A 22,219-nucleotide genomic window follows, 5' to 3' on the forward strand; every position below is an offset into this window, starting at 1 on the left:
TTATGTTTGTTGCTGTCCGTTGCTTCAGTGCAAGGACTGCTTTCATCGCAATCCCATTGTGTGGATGGTTTTGTCCCAGGGAAAGTGTGCACAGGACTGCAAGTTTAGAGGCATCGAGCTGATTGACAATTTTGCAATGGTGGCACTCAAGGTGCTGAAGGGACTCTGTGTGTGTGTGTGTGTGTGTGTGTGTGTGTGTGTCAGTGTGCATATCTATGCCACCAGTGTTTGTGCAGAAAAATAAACTGCAGCCATTGTTAAACTAAATTTATGGAGGGCTATTCAGGTTCCAACTATATGTGTGCAGCAGTACTTTTTGTAAATGCAACCCAGTTTCCTTGTCCTGTGCTGTCCTTCACCACCTCTGAGAGGAGGGGTTTCATTCAGAGCAACACCATTACTCCAAGAGACTGCATTTCTAAGCCTCTCTCTGTGAATATTGAATAAAAAGCTTCCTGCAGCAGCCAATGGGAAGCCGGACAGCATCGCAGAAGGCAGTCCCCACTCTGCTCCGTGCTGGTTTAGCACAGCACACGGGAGCCAACCGAGTGGGTGGTGGGGGTCCCTGAGCAGGCAGAGGGGGTCCATGGGCCAGTTAAACGACCCCCATGGGCCACTTGTGGCCCATGGGCCTTAGGCTGCCGACCTCTGATCTAAGGCCCCTTCCTATGCCCCTAAGTGGCAGTCAGCCCCAGAGAAACACTTGGAGGAGGTCTCACAATCTCTGTCAGGGGTCAGAGGATCCAACCCCACATGGCAGGTTGCCAGGAATGGATAAGACAAGGAAAGTTCTTACCAATGCTTTTTATTCAATATTCACAGAGAGAGGCTTAGAAATGCAGTCTCTTGGAGTAATGGTGTTGCTCCGAGTCAAACCCCACTCCCTCCGTCTCTCCCACTTCCTCATGAGTCATCACTACGGATGCTGAAAAGTGCCTTTTGCCTTTGAGTTCTTTGCTCTCCTACTTTCAATGCCCACCTAGTCCTGGGAAGGGGGTCAGGAAAGCTTTCCAAGGGCACTGAGTCCGCCAGCTGTCTCTCCCCTGCTGCTGCTGCTCCTCCTCCTCCTCCTCCTCCTCCTCCTCCTCCTCCTCCTTCTTTTTCTTCTTCTTCTTCTTCTTCTTCTTCTTCTTCTTCCTCCTCCTCCTCCTCCTCCTCTCCCATTATTTCCCAGCTTTCCCCCGCATCTGCCTCTGAGCTGTGACCTCCCTCAAACCCCTGTTGTAATTCTGAACTGTCTCCTTCTTCTCTGGAAGAAGGTCAGGCTGGGGAAGTGGTCTTCACCATTCCTCCTCTGCCCAGTCCCTGATACTCTCACATCTCCCCCAGCTTCAGCCAGGTTTGAATTCCTCCCCAACATTGCGCCAGGCTCTTAATCACAGCCTATGCAATAAAAAATAAAAAAAATGTTAAATTGCCAAATGTTATGTTAAAGATTCTTGCTTCTGCTTGCACGTAGTATTCTGGGACCTGCTCCAAAGCCCGCTGAAACTAATAGAATTCCTTCAGCTTCTGATTGAATCCGATAGGGTTCCATCAGCTTACCAGATGCTGCTCTACGATATGACTCGCCTTGTGCTAGCTTTAGTCGCGTAGCACCTCCTTCTACGCTATCTTTGGATATACTCAATACATCACTTCTTCCTTAAAGGGTGTTTTGGGGATCTGGAGATTCGCTGTTTCTGACACAGCGAGGAGTACAGCCGGGCTCGGAATCTGATAAAAGTTAGGCGGTTTTAACACTCAGAAGCAGGTACCCAAGGGTGGATGCAGACTTGATTTTACAAGTACATCTGTTCTGTTTATTTTTGCTTCTTTGCGGCATTATCAACTTCTGCTCCATATGGATGATCCATATTGTGCCTTGGTAAAATGATACCACATTATGCTTTTATGCTTTTATCATCAAACACTACTCATGAGGGGAGGGAGGAAATCACCAGGTTTTACCTACTTTCATCTGTTCAGTTTAGTTCCCCCCAAAACTTTATTTTGAATAAAACACCTAAAATAAATGTAATATATGTAAATGAATAAAAACTAAACTTCATAGATTAAAACCCCCCACATGTTCTTCCCATTTCTGTCAAACAGATACTCTGTGTGTGTGTGTTTAATTTTCTATAAAAAATCAATAGCAAATGTACTGATTTCACAGTCAGTCCTGGAATACAGACGAACTCCAGAATTGGAGATATTCATACTCCTAAGAGTCCTTCCAGCGTATTAACTTCTGCAATCTCTCTCTCTCTCTCTCTCTCTCTCTCTCTCTCTTTCTCTCTTTCTCTCTTTCTCTCTTTCACCCACACTTACAGTGGGGGAAAAGCTTCTCTACATAGTACTTTGATTTTTGTTATTTGCTGCTACAATCTCTCTCCCCTCCCCACTGTTGCAGGAAACACTTGCAAAAGAATTCAATGCCCTTGAAATGTTCAGTAGACTACTATGGACTATACCTGTTGAGACACAGAAATCTGGAGGGTGGTGCAAGAGGGAAAGAGAAAGGTGAAAAAGAAATGCCTCCTTCATTCTATGCTTTACCCACTACACATGAGGGATATCCAGTTGCAATATGCACTTGTATACTGCATGATTGTATACTGTAATACGCACAGTTGTATACGGCATGCAGTATACAATTTCCCCATCCTTTATAATTATTGGCCAGCCTGTAGCTGACCATTTCTTAAGTCAGGTGTTGGATTGAGTGCTGGCAACTCAACTCCAAACTTCCATGATGAAACAGATTCTATAGACATTTTCCTATCTGGGTTTAGGCCTGGTATGAGGACTGAAATGGCCTTGGCTTCTTTTGTGGATGATTCATGCCAGGAACTAGGCAGCAGGAGTGTGCTCATGTTGTTTCTGCTGTACCTCTCGGTGGTTTCAGCACCACCGGCTATTGGGGCAACTGGCTGGTTTGGGAGCTTTGGAGGCACCATTTTATAGTGGCTATGTCCTTAGCTGGTTGGGCATTCTCAGAAGGTCATGCTGGAGGACTATTGCTTGACTCATTGGCCACTGGCCTCAATTTTCCAATGTGATTGTCTCCTGCACACTTTGTAACATCTGCATGAAACTGCTCGGAGAGGTCATCCAGAATGATAGAAATGGATGCCATCAATATGCTGATGGCACGCAGTCTATCTCTCATTTTCAGCTGGTGCCCAAGAGGATGGGGTGACCCTCTTCAGCTGGTGCCAAGGAGGCGATAGAGATTCTGAACCACAATCTGTGCACAGCAAAGGATTGGATATGGGTTATTCTAGACAACAGGGAAGTGATTGGTAGAAATGCCGACTGGGGATTGGAACTCCAATCTGTTCTGTGTAGGGTTGCACTCCTGTTCTGGATAGGTTTGCAGTTTGGGGATACTCCTGGTCCCCACATTGCTCTGGGGCAGCCAGGTGGCTGCTTGGCTTGGAGAGTGCCTTAACCCAGTTTCAACTGATGTGCCAACTGTGCAACCTTCCAGGTGAAAGCAGGTGCCACAGTTCCAGATGCTTAAGAACTACACTGATTCTTGGGGAGAACAGCTTTCAGTAGGATGGTATGGTATCATCCCTAGGCGTTTTCATTTTCTAAGGTTTATGCAACATGTTCCCATAAAGGAATCTTCAAAGTTATCAACCCAATCAGATTTTTCTCCCCCTCTATATGTTTATTTTCAATTTTATCCATGGTGCATTTTATGGATTCCCCTCCTCCCCAGATTGCTATCTCCGTGTGTTTCATAGCAAATGTGTGGATTCAGCAACCCATAAGCTCAAACTGATTTATATGACAACCCGCTCAATAAATGGACACTCCAGAAAGTGGGCAAGAAGGAAACAAGGTTGGAACTGATTGCACTGCACGGTGCCGTTCTTACTCTCCCAGAAACATTAATCTTCCCGATCAATATACCTGGACACAGGTCAACAGCTTTTTAAGATCTCTGCCATCCTTTTGGGTTGCTCAGAGATGAATAAGATGGAGCCAGCAGCCAGGGAGCGTTTTTTTTCCAGAGCACAGAAAAGTGCTTGATATCACCACTTACTGAAAGACTTATTGATTTCTAAAAGCGAACTCATCAGCCCACAATATCCTCATTTCCCAAAGGAGCTCTAATTTCCTGTGGCATGGCCTCTGCATTCTACCCATTGTGAGTGCCGGGTATTTGGTGTGTGTGCGTGTGCACTTTAAACATCTCGACTACTTGACAGCTGGTGAAGTTTCCCTTCCGCCCTGAAAAGGACTTTTCAGCTCCCATAATGGAACGCCAATGCTGCCAGGGCTATTTTCTCTCCAGCTGTGAGAGTGGCTTTTCTGAGGGCTCACGCAAAAGCTGCTGGCCAGCTGCTCCACCTCAGCCTTCACAAGGGCTCTGCATTGTACTGAGGTAGGGCCGATGGCTTCATTGAGAAGGTCTTTTATTGGGGACCTCACAGGTCTATTCTCCAGACACATTTTGATCCTAAAAGAGGCCTCCATTGAGGCAGGTGAGTCACGAGGCTTACGTCATTGCAGGTGCCAACTTCAGCTTTTCCGTTACAGAAAGGAAGCATCCTTTTTTTCTTTTTTTGGAAGCATGGATAAACTACACAGAACTCTTCCAGGAAGTCATAAAGAACTGGATCTTTGATATAAACTGCTGTGTGGCAGCCCCAGTCTTTCTATGGGTGTCTTAAAATAGCATCCAGAAATAAATAGGCATTAGAGATCACCACTCTCAAGATGATTGTGCTATCATGCTGGGCAGATTTTTTTTTTTTAATGGTTTAAGCTTTTGCTCACTCAGAACTAGCTTTTCTGAGTAGCGATTTGGCAACCTTCAATCTCAAGGGTGTTTGCTGTTTTTTAGTGGGAAGAGTGGATGTAGGAATTATATGCATCACATTCCTATGTGAGGAGAGATGTATATACTAAGGTTGTACGAAGTATACTTCCACCCCACCTTTTGCCTTCTATCTCTGTGTTTTTAAAAATTCTGATAGGTTTTTGAGCCACTCTACGCTCTCTCCAGTGTAATTTGGGATCCAAGCCCAACTAAGCTCTGCACTGCCCATTCACTATAACGGGGAACCTAAAAATGGCTATAATTTCCCTGTCTTTTGTAAAAAGTAGATGAACACTGAAGGAATGGAAGCCTCTCCAGACTGGATTAAGTGCCTCACATTGAAGACAAATAGGTTTAGGGGCCATTCTTCCATAATCCCTTATGGGGGGAATAGGGTTTGTCTTCTGCTTGGTTTTACCCTATCATAATTAAGAGGTAGGCAAATGATATGTATAGTTTTATTTCTACATTTTAAAAAAATGTAGCTTCACAATAGCCTTTGCTTCCCAGTGTTTGCTTGACTCCTGCAATAGGATAATAATAATAATAATAATAATAATAATAATAATAATAATAATAATTTTATTTATACCCCACCCTCCCCTGCCAGAGCCGTGCTCAGGGCGGCTAATACCAATAAAATCACAGTAAAAACATAACAGGGGGGAAAGAGGGGTGGTGGAGAAAAGAAAAAAACCAATTTTAAATACAGTGGTACCTCAGGTTAAGAACTTAATTCGTTCTGGAGGTCCGTTCTTAACCTGAAATTGTTCTTAACCTGAAGCACCACTTTAGCTAATGGGGCCTCCCGCTGCTGCTACTGCTGCGCTGCCGGAGCACGATTTCTGTTCTCATCCTGAAGCAAAGTTCTTAACCCGCGGTACTATTTCTGGGTAAGCAGAGTCTGTAACCTGAAGCATCTGTAACCTGAAGCATATGTAACCCGAGGTACCATTGTACAGGTTAAAATGCAGTTTAAAATGCAGCCTTATTTTAAAGTAGCTGATAAATCAAGACCATAAGGGGAGGGAAACATAAGGGTCAGACCAAGTCCAAACCAAAGACCAGGCAGAACAGCTGTCTTGCAGGCCCTGCGAAAGATGTCAAGTCCCGCAGGGCCCTAGTCTCTTGTGACAGAGCATTCCACATGTCGGGGCCAGTGCTGAAAAGGCCCTGGCCCTAGTTGAAACCAATCTAACCTCCTTGAGGCTCGGGACCTCCAAAGTGTTGTTATTTGTGGACCTTAAGGTCCTCTGCGGGGCATACCAGGAGAGGCGGTCCTGTAGGTATAGAATTATAGAGAATTATAGAGTTGGAAGTGTTCCTGATGATCACCTCGTCCAACCCCTTACAATGCAGGGATATGCAGGAAAACCGCAGAACCTCCCCAACGCAACAGAACCAATCCGCTCACTATCGTTTAAGACTGCTGAAATGGAACCCCATTAAAAATACTGAATGGTTCAACTGAAATCTTTCTCAGTGGGTCTTTAAATCAACCTCCCATGATTGGATTCTTGCAATGCCTATTGGCATGGGCATGCTACATGGGTACTTCAAGAGGCATGATCAGCTGAGAGACTGAAGAGCAGCATGAGGATGTTTTTTAAAAAGCTTATCTTCATCAGTATCTCAACAGGCTACCTTTGGACAGTGCCGTCATTCAAGGAACATGGCTAACTGCTGTTAATATGATGCCATGTGCAAGGAACGAACGTGGCAGGAAAAGTCAATGTTTCCAGACATCTGTCTGATGCTGTTTTCTACCGACATTTTGATTGCAACGCACGGTGCGCAGACTGTGGAACGCACTCCTCACAAGATGTGAGGATGCCCACCAACCTGGGTGAGTTTAAAAGAGGATTAGACAAATTCATGGAGGATCGGGCTGTTAATGGCCTGTAGCCTTGATCTACTGTTGGAGGCCATAATGCTTCTGAAGGCCAGGTGGTTTTAGGCAGAGGCGGTTTTAGATTGGCACAACCAGTTTGGCTGTACTGGTAGCCACACTGCAGGGGGTGCCACAACAATATGGTAGAATGGAGTGTGAGAGGCGGGGGTTGCCAAATTTTATTTTATTTTAAAATTTTCATTTATTTTGTTTTTCAGATTAAATTTTTACAGTCGTAAATCGAACATAGACCATTAAAAATAAGATTCCTTGAAATCTCCTGGACTTTCACCCTCCCCATTGTAGGTCTTATTATGAATCATTTCTTCCTGCATCTTTTATGATGATCCAAATCTTTTACAACTCTATTGTGTCCAGAATTCACCCTTAAACTACAAGTGATATTCCAATCCAACTGTTTACAATGGTCTTTAAGATAAGTTATAAGTTTTCCCCATTCCTTATTAAAATTTTGGTTTTCCTGATTCCTGATTCTTCTGGTCATTTTAGCTATTTCAGCAGAGTCCATCAACTTCATCTCCCATTCATCTCTGGTAGGGACTTTATCTTCTTTCCATCTCTGGGCCCATAACATTTGTGCAGCCATGGTTGCATACATTAATTATTATTATTATTATTATTATTATTATTATTATTATTATTATTATTAATTTATTTATTTATACCCCGTCCATCTGGCTGCCACTCTGGGCAGCTTCCAACAAATATTAAAATACAGTAATGCATCAAACATTAAAAACTTCCCTAAACAGGGCTGCCTTCAGATGTCTTCCAAAAGTCTGGTAGTTGTTGTTCTCTTTGAAATCTGGTGGGAGTGTGTTCCACAGGGCGGGCGCCACTACCAACATAAATAGCCTTTTCTACTCCCTTGGGTTTCCGGCACCTAGAATTCATAAAAGGAAGGCTTCAAGTTTCCGGGGGTGCCAAATTTTAGCATCACACAGGACGCTGCTGAAATTTGAGAGTCCAAAGTCTGCCTCTGCTACAGGAGGACAGAGTGCCTTGGGGCTCAGTTTCCTGCTTGCAAGCCTGTCACATCTGGCATCTGGTTGGCCACTATGAGAACAGGAGGCTGGACCAGATGGACCATGGGTTTGATCTAGAACAGGCATAGGCAAACTCGGCCCTCCAGATGTTTTGGGACTACAACTCCCATGATCCCTAGCTAACAGGACCAGTGGTCAGGGATGATGGGAATTGTAGTCCCAAAACATCTGGAGGACTGAGTTTGTCTATGCCTGTTCTAGCAGGCTCTTCTTACCTTCATACAGAACCACATCATGTAGCATTTCACAATTGTGAATGGTTTCCTCTTGGAAGCAGGGAAGTCACAGGCCTTGGAGATTTCCCCCAAGATTTTGCAGCAACTGCAGCACTCCGGGGGATCAAATGTGGTGGGTGTGTGGATCCCCCGTGGATTTTGTTCAGCAGTATGTCAAACGGAAGTTGCTGTCGCACACAGGGAGGTGTGAAGACTGTGACAGGAGATCCCAGGGTAAAGCTTCTGCTATGCTCTGCCTTTGATGGTCCTGTGCTACTTTGCATTCTGTTCGTCCTCCTCCTTCATATTCTTGACAATGAATGGATTTGGTGTTTGCTGAAAAGCCTCCAGTATTAATGAACCGGCAGGTTTGCAATCTGATCAGTTTGCTCCCTCTGTTTTAAAGAGAATTGCAGCTTAGCTGGGGAAATGGAAGATTTGAGTAAGGTGGGCGTCTGCAGCAGTACTGCAAGGGTGCCTACCTCATAAAATCATAGAAGTGTAGAGTTGGAAGGGGCCATGAGGGTCATCTTATCCATCCCCTGCAATGCAGAAATCTTTTGCTTATTATGGGGCTCAAACCCATGACTGTGAGATTAAGAGTCTTATGTTCTACCAAGTTGAGCTATCCTAGATGTCAATAACCAGGGATTTCCAAGGCATTGGTACTGCCAGATAGAAAATTTCACTCCTCGCAGGTGTGGAGCAAACATAATATGGCACTTAGAAAAGTCCAAATGCCATGTTGAAAGAAAGAAAGAAAGAAAGAAAGAAAGAAAGAAAGAAAGAAGAATAGAAATGATTGAAAAATGCCACTGTGGCAATCACACAGGGTCCCCGGACATTTCACTGTCTATTGATCCCTGTGCCACCACTTTATTTCTCGCTGCCACCACCCAGGCCCTACCTGGTACAATACTGACTCCAGTCAGGGTTAAATTGGAAATATAAACTCCTGTTTATTGATTGGAGTTTAACAAGCATGTGGTTTCATAAATGGTATCGTTCAATTACAGTCATGGGGTGCCTCTCCAGTCCTATAACTTCTGCTACCTGCTCTCACTCACTAAACCACCTCTCAGATATTTACTTGTCTTCCTAGCCCCTAACTATTCCTGACTCAGCTTATTTCGCTACACTAACTCAACCCCTCCAAAACTCTAGCCCAATTCACTCCCACTCCAACCAACCAACCACCCAACACCCAACGAACTCCTCCCTTCGCCCATCCCAGAGCTGGTTTTATAGTCCCTCTGACTCCACCCCCCTGGGTCCTGATTGGATAACCTGCTTAACTATTTCACCTCCAGCACTCTCATATGTTAATGTCACAGCCACACATCTTCTATGGGTAAAGGCTTGCTTACCACCACATTGCTCTCCATTTCTGATTCAGGTCAATTTTTCTTTCACTGAACGATCCCAGGCAATCAGGGATCACGTAGCGACCGAAATAATGTCATGGTGCTATGCAGCCCATCGTACTTTGCTTTCTGGCAATGCCTCTGATGTCAATTGAAGCTGTGTTGCTTTCATTGCATGGGAGGAAACCTCATTCCCGCATTACCATGGCAGCCAGGTTGATACTCTTCCTTTTCAGTATGGTAAAGGAAGGCAGGAAAGAGTTGCGTTGGCAATGGAGCGACCCCCATTACATCACAACATTGCAAGGCAGGGAGCATTAGCCTGGTTGTCTTGGCAATGGGAACATTTACCTCCTCATTAAGTCTTCCCTAAAAAATTGCTGAGCAAAATGAGTGTTTTTCTGTGATGAAATATTTGTGAAACTACACACACACACACACACACACACACAGAGAGAGAGAGCACTTCAACTCAGCTCAAATAATTATGCACAGCTCACTCATGCAAGTGTGGGACATTTATAAAGTTGAATAGATTATAATCCTCCTCATCTGCATACAGCAACATTTCACATATAGCTTAGGGTAATTAATGTTCTTGCAAGTTAAAGTGCTACCTAATTATTTTTCTTTTCCTGTCCTGGAGGGAAAGAAGCAGAAATTGTTTAATTTATGAATACGTTTTTTGAAAAATCAGGTCAATGCCAAACAATATGATGTTCAGTTAGTTCCTTGACATTACACTTTTTTTAAAAAAAGCATTTGTAACTAAAGACTTACTTTCTGCCACTCAACCCTCAACAGTGTCTTTGTCAACATGCTACTGAAACACACCCTAGAGGGACCTTTTTCATATTCACAGACTTTTCACATTAAGGCATTATCATACTCAAATGAAAGTGAAACTTTCTTTGAAAGTGAAACTTCAGTAAATGAATGCAAATAGAAAATCTGCAGCCTCCGCAGGAAGAAAATTAGTGCTATATTCTTCAGGGATTTGCAGATTTCTGAATAGGTTGCCAGTGGGTGGAAGGGAGCAGAAAGGGGAGCAGAGAGAGAATTGCAATAAAATTGTCAGTGCTTTTTTTGTGGGTGGCGCTAGTCAGCATTTTATTTGAAATACAGTACACAGGGAGGTGTGTTAAGTGTGGAGTGGACAGGGTCTCTCCACAGAACTGTTTGTCTGAGAGTCCGTTGAGCTATTAGCAGAGCTGGTGTGATTTTATGACATGCTTGTGAATATTCTATCTGCTCAAAGCGAATGTGACAGTATAGAATGCTCACACACATTGAAGCTCTGACAGACTGAGGACTACAGAGCATATGCCTTCAGTGTGTGAGTGAGAGAGACAGAGAGAGACACTGATAGTTTAGTAGGAAATTAGTGAAAATTGATGAACATTAATTATCCCCCTTTTATTTACTGCCTCCAATTAGGATTACAGTTATGAATACATGAGTGCTGGGAAAGAGAAGCAACTGTTCATTGCTGTTCCTGTTTCCACGATTAGCACACTTGTTTTGACTAGTTACAGATAGGTAGCCGTGTTGGTCTGCCATAGTCAAAACAAAACAAATTCCTTCCAAAACAAAACAAATTCCTTCCAGTAGCACCTTAAAGACCAACTAAGTCTTTAGTACCAAGAACTGACTTAGTTGGTCTTTAAGGTGCTACTGGAAGGAATTTGTTTTGTTTTGTTTTGTTTTGACTAGTTGTGAATATTGTGTGCAATAAAAAGGGAGAAGGGAGTTAAAGAACGGCAACTTCACATTCTTGCTTCACCAGAGGCGTCAGCCATGCATTCCATGATGCACTGTGTGTGATTTAGCAAGGGAAAAGTCACACAGGACTGACCGTGCTAAACCTATTTCCTACAGTTAAGATAGCATGGGGCGGTGTTTAAGAGATACATGAAGCATTGCATTTCTGGCCCGTGTCCAGTTTTGTGTGGGTTCATTCAGAAAGCCATCCCATCCTGTTTCTAAGTTAATCTGCAATCTTTTTAACCAAAAATGTACAGTCATACCTCAGGTTATAGACGCTTCAGGTTGTGAGTTTTCGGGTTGTGCACTGCGCCAAACCTGGAAGTATTGGGTTACTTCTGGGTTTGGGCTCTTGTGCATGCGCAGAAGCACTAAATCGCACTTTGCGCATGCACAGAAGCACCGAATCGCAACCCATGCGGCACTGCGGGTTGCAAACGTGCCTCCCGCACGGATCACGTTCGCAACCCGAGCGTCCACTGTATATTGAAATTCACATTTAATACTGATTGTATCACAAAATAAATATCTAAATATATATGTTAAATAATTGCACAGATTTCTAAGCAAACTCCTTCCTAAAACGCATGTTTTAAAATGCAGTTTGGTACCTTACCCCTTTTCAGCTGACAACGATATTGCAAAACCTGAAGAACTGCAATAATGGAAGAAGGGTAATTATCTGCTGAACATTAGTCCTCGGAGGTGCAAAACAGGGTGGTTCACATTGAAATTCACATAAACTGACCCCTAGAGGTGGTAAAGGGTATATGAGTGGGTATGAGTGGAGAGGAAGCATTTTTTCACAACTACACAACTGACACATTAAAACAAACAAACCACACCATTATGATCTGTAATGGCAGCAGACAAGCAATCTCATCGCCCTCATACAGTGACACTGCCAACACAAACGATCACACAAGGGACCAGAGGCGCCATCTTGCACCCAAGATTTGGGGGCAGGGGGCGGTGTGTGTGCATGACATCATGTGCCTGGTGCGCATCACGACTTCCTTTCTCGCACTCAGGAGAAGCCAGCCACTAACCTGCACTGTGCTGTGCTTAGCTTGCCAATCGGCCTCCTCTGCCTATTCAGCATTGAAGGGGCCCATCCTGTGCCAGCAGATTTTGAGGGGGCCGAAGACACCTCTGCCCCTAGGAGTTGGCATGCCTGATAGGGACCCTTTCCCAAATAATTATTTATTCACTAACAATATTTTTATCCTGTCATTCTTCCAAGGAGCTCGGGGCAGCGTACATAATATCCCTCTGTTTTGTTCCTCACAACAACCCTGTTGCTATAGCAATTGGCCCTGAGCTTCACAGGACCACAAGAGGCTGCCTCAGACTGAATCAGACCATTGGTCAATCTAGCCCAGTATTGGCCACACTGACTGGCAACAACGGAGCGTCTGCTTCATATGCCAAAGTTCCTAGTTCAGTTCCCAGCATCTCCTGATACAACTGGGAATATCCCTGTTGGAAACACTGGACAACAGTGGCCGCTCAGTGTAGACAATATTCAGCTGGACTAGAATTGCCATATTCCCAAAAGTGAAAATCCGGACAAAATTGTTCATCTCAAAGTTGTTGGGCTATTATTATTATTATTTGTTGTTGTTGTTGCCATACATTCAGGTTTTGCTGGACATTTTGCCAATTTTACCAACATTTTACCAATGATCTGACTCGGTTTAAGGCTACACTGATAGATCTACACTGATCACAGTGGTGCTGTGGGTTAAACCACAGAGCCTAGGACTTGCAGATCAGAAGGTCGGCGGTTCGAATCCTCGCGACGGGGTGAGCTCCTGTTGCTCGGTCCCTGCTCCTGCCAACCTAGCAGTTCGAAAGCACATCAAAGTGCAAGTAGATAAATAGGTACCACTCCGGTGGGAAGGTAAACGGTGTTTCCGTGTGCTGCTCTGGTTCACCAGAAGCGGCTTAGTCATGCTGGCCACATGACCTGGAAGCTGTACGCTGGCTCCCTCGTCCAATAAAGCGAGATGAGCGCCACAACCCCAGAGTCAGCCATGACTGGACCTTAATGGTCAGGGGTCCCTTTACCTTTACCTTTACACTGATAGGAAAAAGGCTACAGGGAAAAAACCACAAGTCAGCTTCTTGCATTCCTACAATAGCTTAACACATAGCTGTCAACTCTTCCCTTTTCTTGCAAGGAATCCTATTTGGAATAAGGGAATTTCCCTTTAAAAAAGGGAAACGTTGACAGCTATGGCTTAACAGTGTCTCAAGATTCATATTTGTGATAAGCGTGCCTTCAGAGGAGGGTGTCATCTGCAAACAGACCATTGTGATATCACGAATGCTTCCTTGGAAACAGGGCTTAAAGAAAACAAAACCCGATTTTCCCCAACAAGCAGAAATGGCTCTCTGAGTGAGGCACACTTACAGCAATAGCCTCCATTGAAAGGGGTGAGGTGGTGGCAGAGAGGCTGAGCTTGTGTGGAAGCAGAAGCAGGGCTAATTCAGTGCGCCATCCACAAAGCTGGCACTTCACCCTTCCAGGTAAGCAGCAGCAATGCTGATGCTGGGAAGTAATTTATGTGGCATCACTCCACTGTGTGAGCTGCTGCTGCCAGGACAGGCAAAATCTGGATTAAATGTTGGGGGGGTACTATGGCTTGGCATTTTCATGTTGATGATGCCACATGGATACTGCAAAAAAAGAGACTTGCATGCATGAAGAACACCGATCTTACAATAAACAACCACCTGGAAGCATTCTACATACCTGCTGCACAAAGTTTCCCACCAATGCAACACTTTGCAGAACAGCACCACTTTCTCTGAATGCAACCGCTGTCTTTCTGAATCTTAAAGCACCCCAAATTTTATAGACATTTTACAAGTACCCCATCCCCCTTTCTCTTTCTCGGCCTCCCTCTTTCTCTCTGCATTTTTAAATCACCAGGGTTAGAAATTACCCTCCCATGGAAAACACATGGCAGCTTATAATCCCTTCAAAAAGCCAGTGTGGTGTAGTGGTTAAGAGCGGTGGACTCGTAATCTGGTGAACCGGGTTCGCTTCCCTGCTCCTCCACATGCAGCTGTTGGGTGACCTTGGGCTAGTCACACTTCTTTGAAGTCTCTCAGCCCCACTCACCTCACAGAGTGCTTGCTTGTTATGGGGGAGGAAGGGAAAGGAGATTGTCAGCCGCTTTGAGACTCCTTCAGATAGTGACAAAGCGGGATATCAAATCCAAACTCTTCTTCTAAGAGTTAAGGTAAAGGGGTAAAGGGACCCCTGACCATTAGGACCAGTCATGGCCAACTCTGGGGTTGCGGCACTCATCTTGCTTTATTGGCCGAGGGAGCCGGCGTACAGCTTCCGGGTCATGTGGCCAGCATGACTATGCCACTTCTGCCGAACCAGATCAGTGCACGGAAACGCCGTTTACCTTCCCGCTGGAGCGGTACCTATTTATCTACTTGCACTTTGACATGCATTCGAACTGCTAGGTTGGCAGAGCAGGGACCGAGCAACGGGAGCTCACCTCGTCGTGGGGATTCGAACCGCCAACCTTCTCATCTGCAAGTCCTAGGCTCTGTGTTTTAACCCACAGTGCCACCCGTGTCCCATTTCTAAGAGTTAAAGTCATTTAAAAATCAGTGGTTACAATTCGACAGATTTATGTGTTGGTCTTCAGCCCAATGAAATCAATGGGTTCATGCACACTTAACTCTGTATATGTTTATAGCCTGTGACTATATAAAAAAGAAATGCTTTGTAGGGCAAAACCAAACAACAGGAGGGCTTACTGACAAGGGTGCATTTGATTCCTTGATTCTCACCACTTACAAGACAAGGCGATGCTGTTACATTTAATGCCTGGGTCATGTCTCTCTGGAAAGGTGACAAAAAAACTTGCAGGAATATAAAAACATACAGTTGCAGAAGACCCCAGAAAAGTTTTTGATTAATAGATCAATTTTAAGTCTTAATTTTACAAGACAAAAGATATGTTTTCCACAGCTAGCTATTTCCACACTGCTGAGTTTCATCAGCTTCTCCTTCAGCTGTACCACTGCCTTTTCTGATAGATGTTATAGCCGCCTACTCATGTTACAATATATGATACATTAACCAAAAATAAGTCATTTTAATTGGCTATGTTTACCTCTTGGTTGGTATGACATATGGTTCTTATTTTCAGGATCGCCGTAATTTGTTAAAGAATATATTGCATGAAAAAGCACCCATTTGTGCCTAGTAAAATTTCTCTCGTCTCACTATGTTTCACATGCTCCTCATACCATACTTATTACCCAAAATAAAATAGTTTCGGGCCACAATCCTCTATACACTTACCTGGGAGCAGGGATGGAAAATGCCAAATTCTGTCTTTTTCCCAGTGTTAAATTTGGTTCCCCACATTTCACAGCAATTCATGATTTATCTATCTATTATTATTTTTTTACAAAAAGGACCCACATGAAAATTCACCAGCATTTTAGAGGTAATTTCTCCGGATAAACACATTTTTATATGCAGTTTTGACTGGAGAACTTCAGACTGTAACATAGTGGTATAGCATTCTATCATTGCTGCCATTCCAGTAGAGACCATCAGAAGGCTTTAGGAAATGTGAATAGAATTCCAAAATTAAGGACAGCTTAGGATATGCCATCCTTTGTGCTGTCAAGGATATTAGTGTATTTATGCTATTCACATAATTTGGGTGGGTGTTCAGGTGCACGTCTAGGTTTACGAGCACATTCATTTCTTCTATCTCCATTTTCACTAGCCCCTTTTATGTGGGAGTCCCTTTTGCTCTCATCAGCAACCTCGGTCACAATGGGGATTGGGAAGGGAAGGAATGCAGATTTGATTCAAGCATTTGCTTGTGAAGACCCTCAAGCCAACCCCCCATTAGAATAAAGAAATTCACACTGTCAGGGAACTGCCATCTGAGCTTAAGGTGGTGGAGAGGCTCTCGGATGCTGGGAGACCCTCTGATGCTGAGGAAGGAACCAGCAGGGGGAGAGGGAGAGCTTCCACGGAAGCAGGAGGGGAGGCGGAGGAGACAGAGTCGGAGGTGAGGCTCAGAGACGCTTCCAGCGAGACCAGTGGGGAGAGCTCAGGACCTCCCCTTGGAACGCCTACTCTGCGCAGAAAGCTGTCACGTAGGGAATCAAGGAGGAGACTTTCTGTCAAAGAACTTTTATGCTGGAAGAAATTCAGGAAATGCCCACTGACGGATTCTGCCAGCGATTAAGGCAGCCATGCACTGATGGCTCCGCAGAGAGGGAGAGTTTTAGAACTAACTACCAAGCTGTGAGAGTCTTAGCGCTCACGCACAAGCAGCCCCTTATCCCATTACACACACAGACACAGATTTTTTGTTTAAGGTTATTGGGCAAATTTTGGCCAAAACTTTATTGATTACAGGAAATGTGAGCCATATTGGCTTAGGCAAAAGACTATATTGGACTCCTGCCCCTTTTGCAGGAAGTCTGTAAGGGTAAACCACCCAAAGGGGAGCTGCTTCGGGGGAACCCGCCTGCATCTCTCCTAGTTTTCCAGAGGCCTGGCATGGCCTCAAGTGGACTTCAGACAGGATCCAGTCCCCGGATTCCTTTAACAGAATACCCTTGGACAATGGAGGGGCAGGCGATAAGCCAATGCCTAACCTTACAAAGTTGTGATGATTGCTAAGAGGTAGGAGAAAACCAAGTAGCCAGTGCCAATTTCCCAAATGGAAAAATTCCTACCCAGTCCCCATCCCAAGACGGGCAACCAACCAAAGTCCAAAGCAAGGCCAGAGCATACCTAAATTAAAGGGAGGGTGGGCAGGTGGGTGACAGTGCGAAGCAGGTGCTTGGCACACATTGCACTGCCACTTTTAAACCCCCCACAATCACCCCACCCAAAATAATTGGGCAATAGCCGTGGGTAATCGTGGTGCCACCCTGGAGTGAGGCCGGGACCACATAACACCAGTCCTGAGAGATCTGCATTGGCTCTCAGTACGTTTCCGAGCATAATTCAAAGTGTTGGTGCTGACCTTTAAAGCCCTAAATGGCCTCGGTCCAGTATACCTGAAGGAGCGTCTCCACCCCCATTGTTCAGCTGAGATCCAGCGCCGAGGGCTTTCTGGCAGTTCCCTCACTGCAAAAAGTGAAGTTACAGGGAACCAGACAGAGGGCCTTCTTGGTAGTGGTGCCGGCCCTGTGAAATGCCCTCCCTTCAGATGTAAAGGAAATAAGTAGCTATCTTATCTTTAAAAGACATCTGAAGGCAGCCCTGTTTAGGGAAGTTTTTAATATTTAATGCTGCATTGTTTTTAACACTCGATTGGAAGCCACCATGAGTGGCTGGGGAAACTCAGCCAGATGGGTGGGGTATAAATAATAAATAATAAATAAATTATTATTATTATTATTATTATTATTATTATTATTATTATTATTATTATTACTCCACCCATGCCAGTGGTGGGGGGGGGGTTGAGGGCCTGCCCACAACGAGGACCATCTATTAAGATAACTCCACTTCTTCATGTCTATAGACCCATGTCCCTACTGAGAGAGCTGCATGCACTGTGGTTAATACGAGTACTTCCTGGCCCTGAAACAAAATGCACATGTGTATAAGCTTCCTCTGCTGAAATGAAGATGGAAACTCTCCTGCATGGAACTGAATGCAATGAGCAGAGGGAACACACTCCCCTCTATCTGCTTCTAGAATCCAATCAGGAACTCTGCTTCAGTTATTCTGATAGCCGCTGCATAAAATCCTAGGACCTGCCGAGATTCCCAGAAGTTTGAAGGTTAATCACCACGCCAGAATGTTATAGAATGGTGCTTTATCATTTATCAAACAGAAGGAAGGGCTTGCAGAATGCTACACGCCGCGGTGCTCTATGTAGAAGACCTCTGTTTGGCTTTTCGGCTTTTCAAAAATTCATTTGTGCCTTATGGTGTAACGAGCGTTGCTGACATGCAACGTGATTCAGGATTTCAGGAAAATAACCCATTAATATATTGGGAGACTTTTCTTAAGGAAGACTTTTCTTAAGGAAAGAGTGCACAGTTGATTCAGTGTGCCTGGACAAAACAGACCTTGGCAAGAGAGCCGGCCCACCCATGAGGCGGACTGAAGCAACTGCTTTGAGCGGTGGAATGGGATGATGCCCCACCCACCTCTACCGCCACTGCAAGGGTCGTGCAGCAGCTTCCAGTGAGATCTCATCCGTGACCCCAGTAAGTGAGACTTGGGTGATGGAGGTGGTAGCATCTTCCCATTTCACCTCAGGCGGCAAAATGGCCAAGGCCACCCCTGCTTGGAAATTTACCAGTGGTTATATTGGACTGCAAGAAGATCAAACCTATCCATTCTGAAGGAAATCAGCCCTGAGTGGTCACTGGAAGGACAGATCCTGAAGCTGAGGCTCCAATACTTTGGCCACCTCATGAGAAGAGAAGACTCCCTGGAAAAGACCCTGATGTTGGGAAAGATGGAGGGCACAAGGAGAAGGGGACGACAGAGGACGAGATGGTTGGATAGTGTTCTCGAAGCCACCAGCATGAGTTTGACCAAACTGCAGGAGGCAGTGGAAGGCAGGAGTGCCTGGCATGCTCTGGTCCATGGGGTCACGAAGAGTCGGACACGACTAAATGACTAAACAACAACAAAAATATTGTGCTTTGGCCAGAACAGTGTTTCTCAAACAGTGGACCTACCAGTGGGCTTTAGGGCTACATCCTGCTCAGTGACTTCTAGCCTTTTGATTGGATCAATCTCAGCACCAGCAACTACTTGCATGCTGAGTAAAGATGGCCAGGAGACACGGAGATTAAGGGAAGGGAGAAGAGGATGTCTCCCTCCTCTGAGGAGAAGGACCAGACGAAATTAAAAAGTTGGTTATGATGATGACTGGAAATGGGAATAGAAAGGAAGAGGATGAGAGAGGAAAGGTGTTAAAGGAAGAAAAAGTGAAGATAAAAGAACCAGGGAGAGTGAAAATGAAGACCTGCCCTGGTGCCCTGGTGCTATTTTTCTAGAAAAAGTGGTGCCAGAACTCACCATGAACACCTCCCTTGTTCTCTTATAATGGCAATGGCAGCCACCTGAGAGAAGCTGGAACTGAATTCGGGTGAGCTGCGACTGAAAAAAAGCCCTGTCCTCGACACGTATGCCAGAGTTTCTCCTGCAACATGTCACAGATGCTCAAGCAGACAAATTCATGTGCAGAGTATAGCATTTGAAAACCATTGGATTAACATATCTGGGTAAAATAGTTTCTTTCCTTGGGTAAGTCTGATTTAAAGATAGGGTTAAGGCCTTTGTTGTGATTAACCTTCATGTGTTTTTTTTAATATAAATCATAATAATCCAAGTGATAACACTTAACCTACCACATAATGAGTTTTGGGAGCCTCCGTCAATTAGTGTGTCTGTAAATCCTGCAATATCAGGCACCTCGACTGCTGTGTACATGCCAAGTTTTCCATGTTCGTCACTAGCTTCATTGGATACTGTGAGCATTAACGTCACTGGCTCTGGAAAGACAGAATACTCCGCTTGAACAGAATATGCTTAATTGGAACTGCTGATTTATTGGCATGTTTCCAAGGGAACTAATTTGGCTTAATGAAGGTGAACGTCAATAAATGGTGTTTAATTAGAACAATATTATCAAACTTTCTACATAGTGGACGGGTGGTTAAACACTGTAATAAGCACTGGTTTTATCTTTGAAGAGTCCTGAACTCCGATTGACTTAAGGGATGTGCCAAAGGCTGGAAAAAATATATATAAGGCATTCGTATTTTCGTTACGAAGAGTGCTGCTCCAATCCAAGTGAGCATACTTTTCATTATTAGTCTAAGAATAATTCCTCCTGCCTCACAAGGCAGACTGTTGCCGACTAAAACAAAATCAAAGGGACATTCCAGAGATTACATATAGAGCTTGTGGTGCCTTGCGCTCATTGGTAAATCTCATTTAATAAGATGCTGCTATTTTAAAAGGTTTGCTCTCTGCATTCACGTTTCAGTGAAGAGATGCAATCATGTTAATGCATTCCCATAAGCAACAGCCCTTTTTGCTTGCACAAAAGGGCATCTTTCCCCTCTCCTCTCCTCTCGTCTCCCCTGCATCCTCCGACACAGATTTTGGGGTGTGTGCAGAGAGGCTGAAGAAGAGAAACCAGAAGTCCTGTAGCTTAGGCCAGTGTTTCCCAACCTTGGGTCTCCAGCTGTTTTTGGACTACAACTCCCATCATCCCTTGCTAGCAAGACCAATGGTCAGGGATGATGGGAATTGTAGTCCAACAGCAGCTGGAGACCCAAGGTTGGGAAACACTGGCTTAGGCTAATGTCCACCACACAAGTAGGTGGGCACCACTGGATATCACCCACACCTTGCAGATCAGAAGGTTGGCGGTTCGAATCCCCACGACAGAGTGCGCTCCCATTGCTCTGTCCCAGCTCCTGCCAACCTAGCAGTTTGAAAGCACACCAGTGCAAGTAAATAAATAGGTACTGCTGCAGCAGGATGCTCTGGCTTCTGTAACGGTATCCCATTGCACCAGAAGCGGTTTAGTCACACTGGCCGCATGACCCAGAAAGCTGTCTGTGGAAAAACACCAGCTCCCTTGGCCTGAATGCAAGATGAGCGCCACCACCCCATAGTCACCTTTGACTAGACTTAACCGCCCAGGGGTCCTTTACCTTTTACACCATGCGGACGTGAGAGCAGGACAGGTTATTGACAAACAGGGGAATACATTGCACAACAGGTAGACAAGATCCACCAATATGGTAAAGAAATGGGCAACATTTATGGTCCGGATGCAGGGAGAGGTGATGTGTATACATCAGGGCCGGCCCCACCGACAGGCAGAGTGAGGCAGCTACCTCAGGTGGTGGATGCTGGAAGGCAGTGGGCTGGCAGCATCCCCCTGGTTATTCCCTATACAGTGGTACCTCTTACGAACTTAATTCGTTCCGAAGGTCCGTTCTTAACCTGAAACCGTTCTTAACCTGAGGTACCACTTTAGCTAATGGGGCCTCCCGCTGCTGCCGCGCTGCCAGTACGTGATTTCTGTTCTCATCCTGAGGTAAAGTTCTTAACCCGAGATACTACTTCCAGGTTAGCGGAGTCTGTAACCTGAAGTGTTTGTAACCCGAGGTGTTTGTAACCCAAGGTACTACTGTATTGCCCTTTGATGCAGGCAGCAAAGAATACCCAATATGCTTCGGTGTGCTCTGTCTGCTTCAACCTGTGATTCACATTCCTAGCTATTCGGTTTAAGACAAAGCTATGTGTTCCCCCTTCACTACAATGGGGAACCTTAAAATGGCTGTAATGTGCTTCCCCTGCCTTTCCGGAAGAAGTAGAACAAATTTGCAGGCACAGAAGCCCCTCCAGCTGATGAAGCCTGCTGAATGGCAGACAAAAACTGTTATGTATTGAAGTTCTCACCCTGGCCACCAGGAATATTGTGTATGTAGTTTTCACTCAGGTCCACGGCAGTTATTTTAGGCGGGAAACCCTGGGTTGTTGTTGCTACAATGTTGACAGCCGGCTGCCTATAAAAGCAGGCCGGCTGAGCTGTTTGCTGTTCAGTTCTGTTCCAGCTTACAAATAAAGAGCTGCTTTGGAAGAATCGCTGTGTCGTCTACTATGTCTACCCACTATTTAACAAAAACATTTAGGGGCTTTTGTGTGTGAAGTGAATGGGATTTACTCTCATCCATAATCCATATTAGATCAATACCTCTACCAGGCCAACTAAAACGCTAAGATCATACTGTATTAGCTTCATACTTTTGGAGGGTGTGGTGGCATTTGTCTCTCACTGTTTCTTACCTTAAAATAATCAAGAGGTGGCCAAGAGGGGCTTATTAGAGTGTGTGTGTGTGTGTGTGTGTGTGTGTGTGTGTGTGTGTGTGTGTTAAAAAAAACAACTAGCAGCTTTATATAGGCTGGTTTGGCTTTCTTAGAGCTTGCTTGTGTTGGGAGAGGCATTGCAAGGTGAGGCTGTCCTAAAAACTACCTGTGCAATGTTGATGAGTTCCAGAGGAGTTTTCTTTTTCCCAGTGGGTAGATTTTAAAACATTAATTG

The 22,219-nt window shown here is 44.8% G+C and overlaps 1 protein-coding gene across 4 annotated transcripts in view; it reads right to left on the minus strand.

Moving 5' to 3' along the window:
* LOC309339317 (uncharacterized protein) overlaps positions 1-22,219 on the minus strand; it is a 169,931-nt gene that overhangs the window by 75,986 nt on the left and 71,726 nt on the right. For all 4 annotated transcript variants that reach the window (XR_014155168.1, XR_014155169.1, XM_081857532.1 and 1 more), the window contains one exon: positions 19,506-19,649. Coding sequence is in view for 2 of the 4 variants with exons in the window: in XM_081857532.1 (XP_081713658.1) it covers positions 19,506-19,649 (144 nt within the window). In the remaining 2 variants the exon portion in view is untranslated. The remainder of the gene's footprint in view (positions 1-19,505; positions 19,650-22,219) is intronic.

Source organism: Podarcis erhardii (genome assembly GCF_964252035.2).
Source record: "Podarcis erhardii genome assembly, chromosome: 3".
NCBI lineage: Eukaryota > Metazoa > Chordata > Lepidosauria > Squamata > Lacertidae > Podarcis > Podarcis erhardii.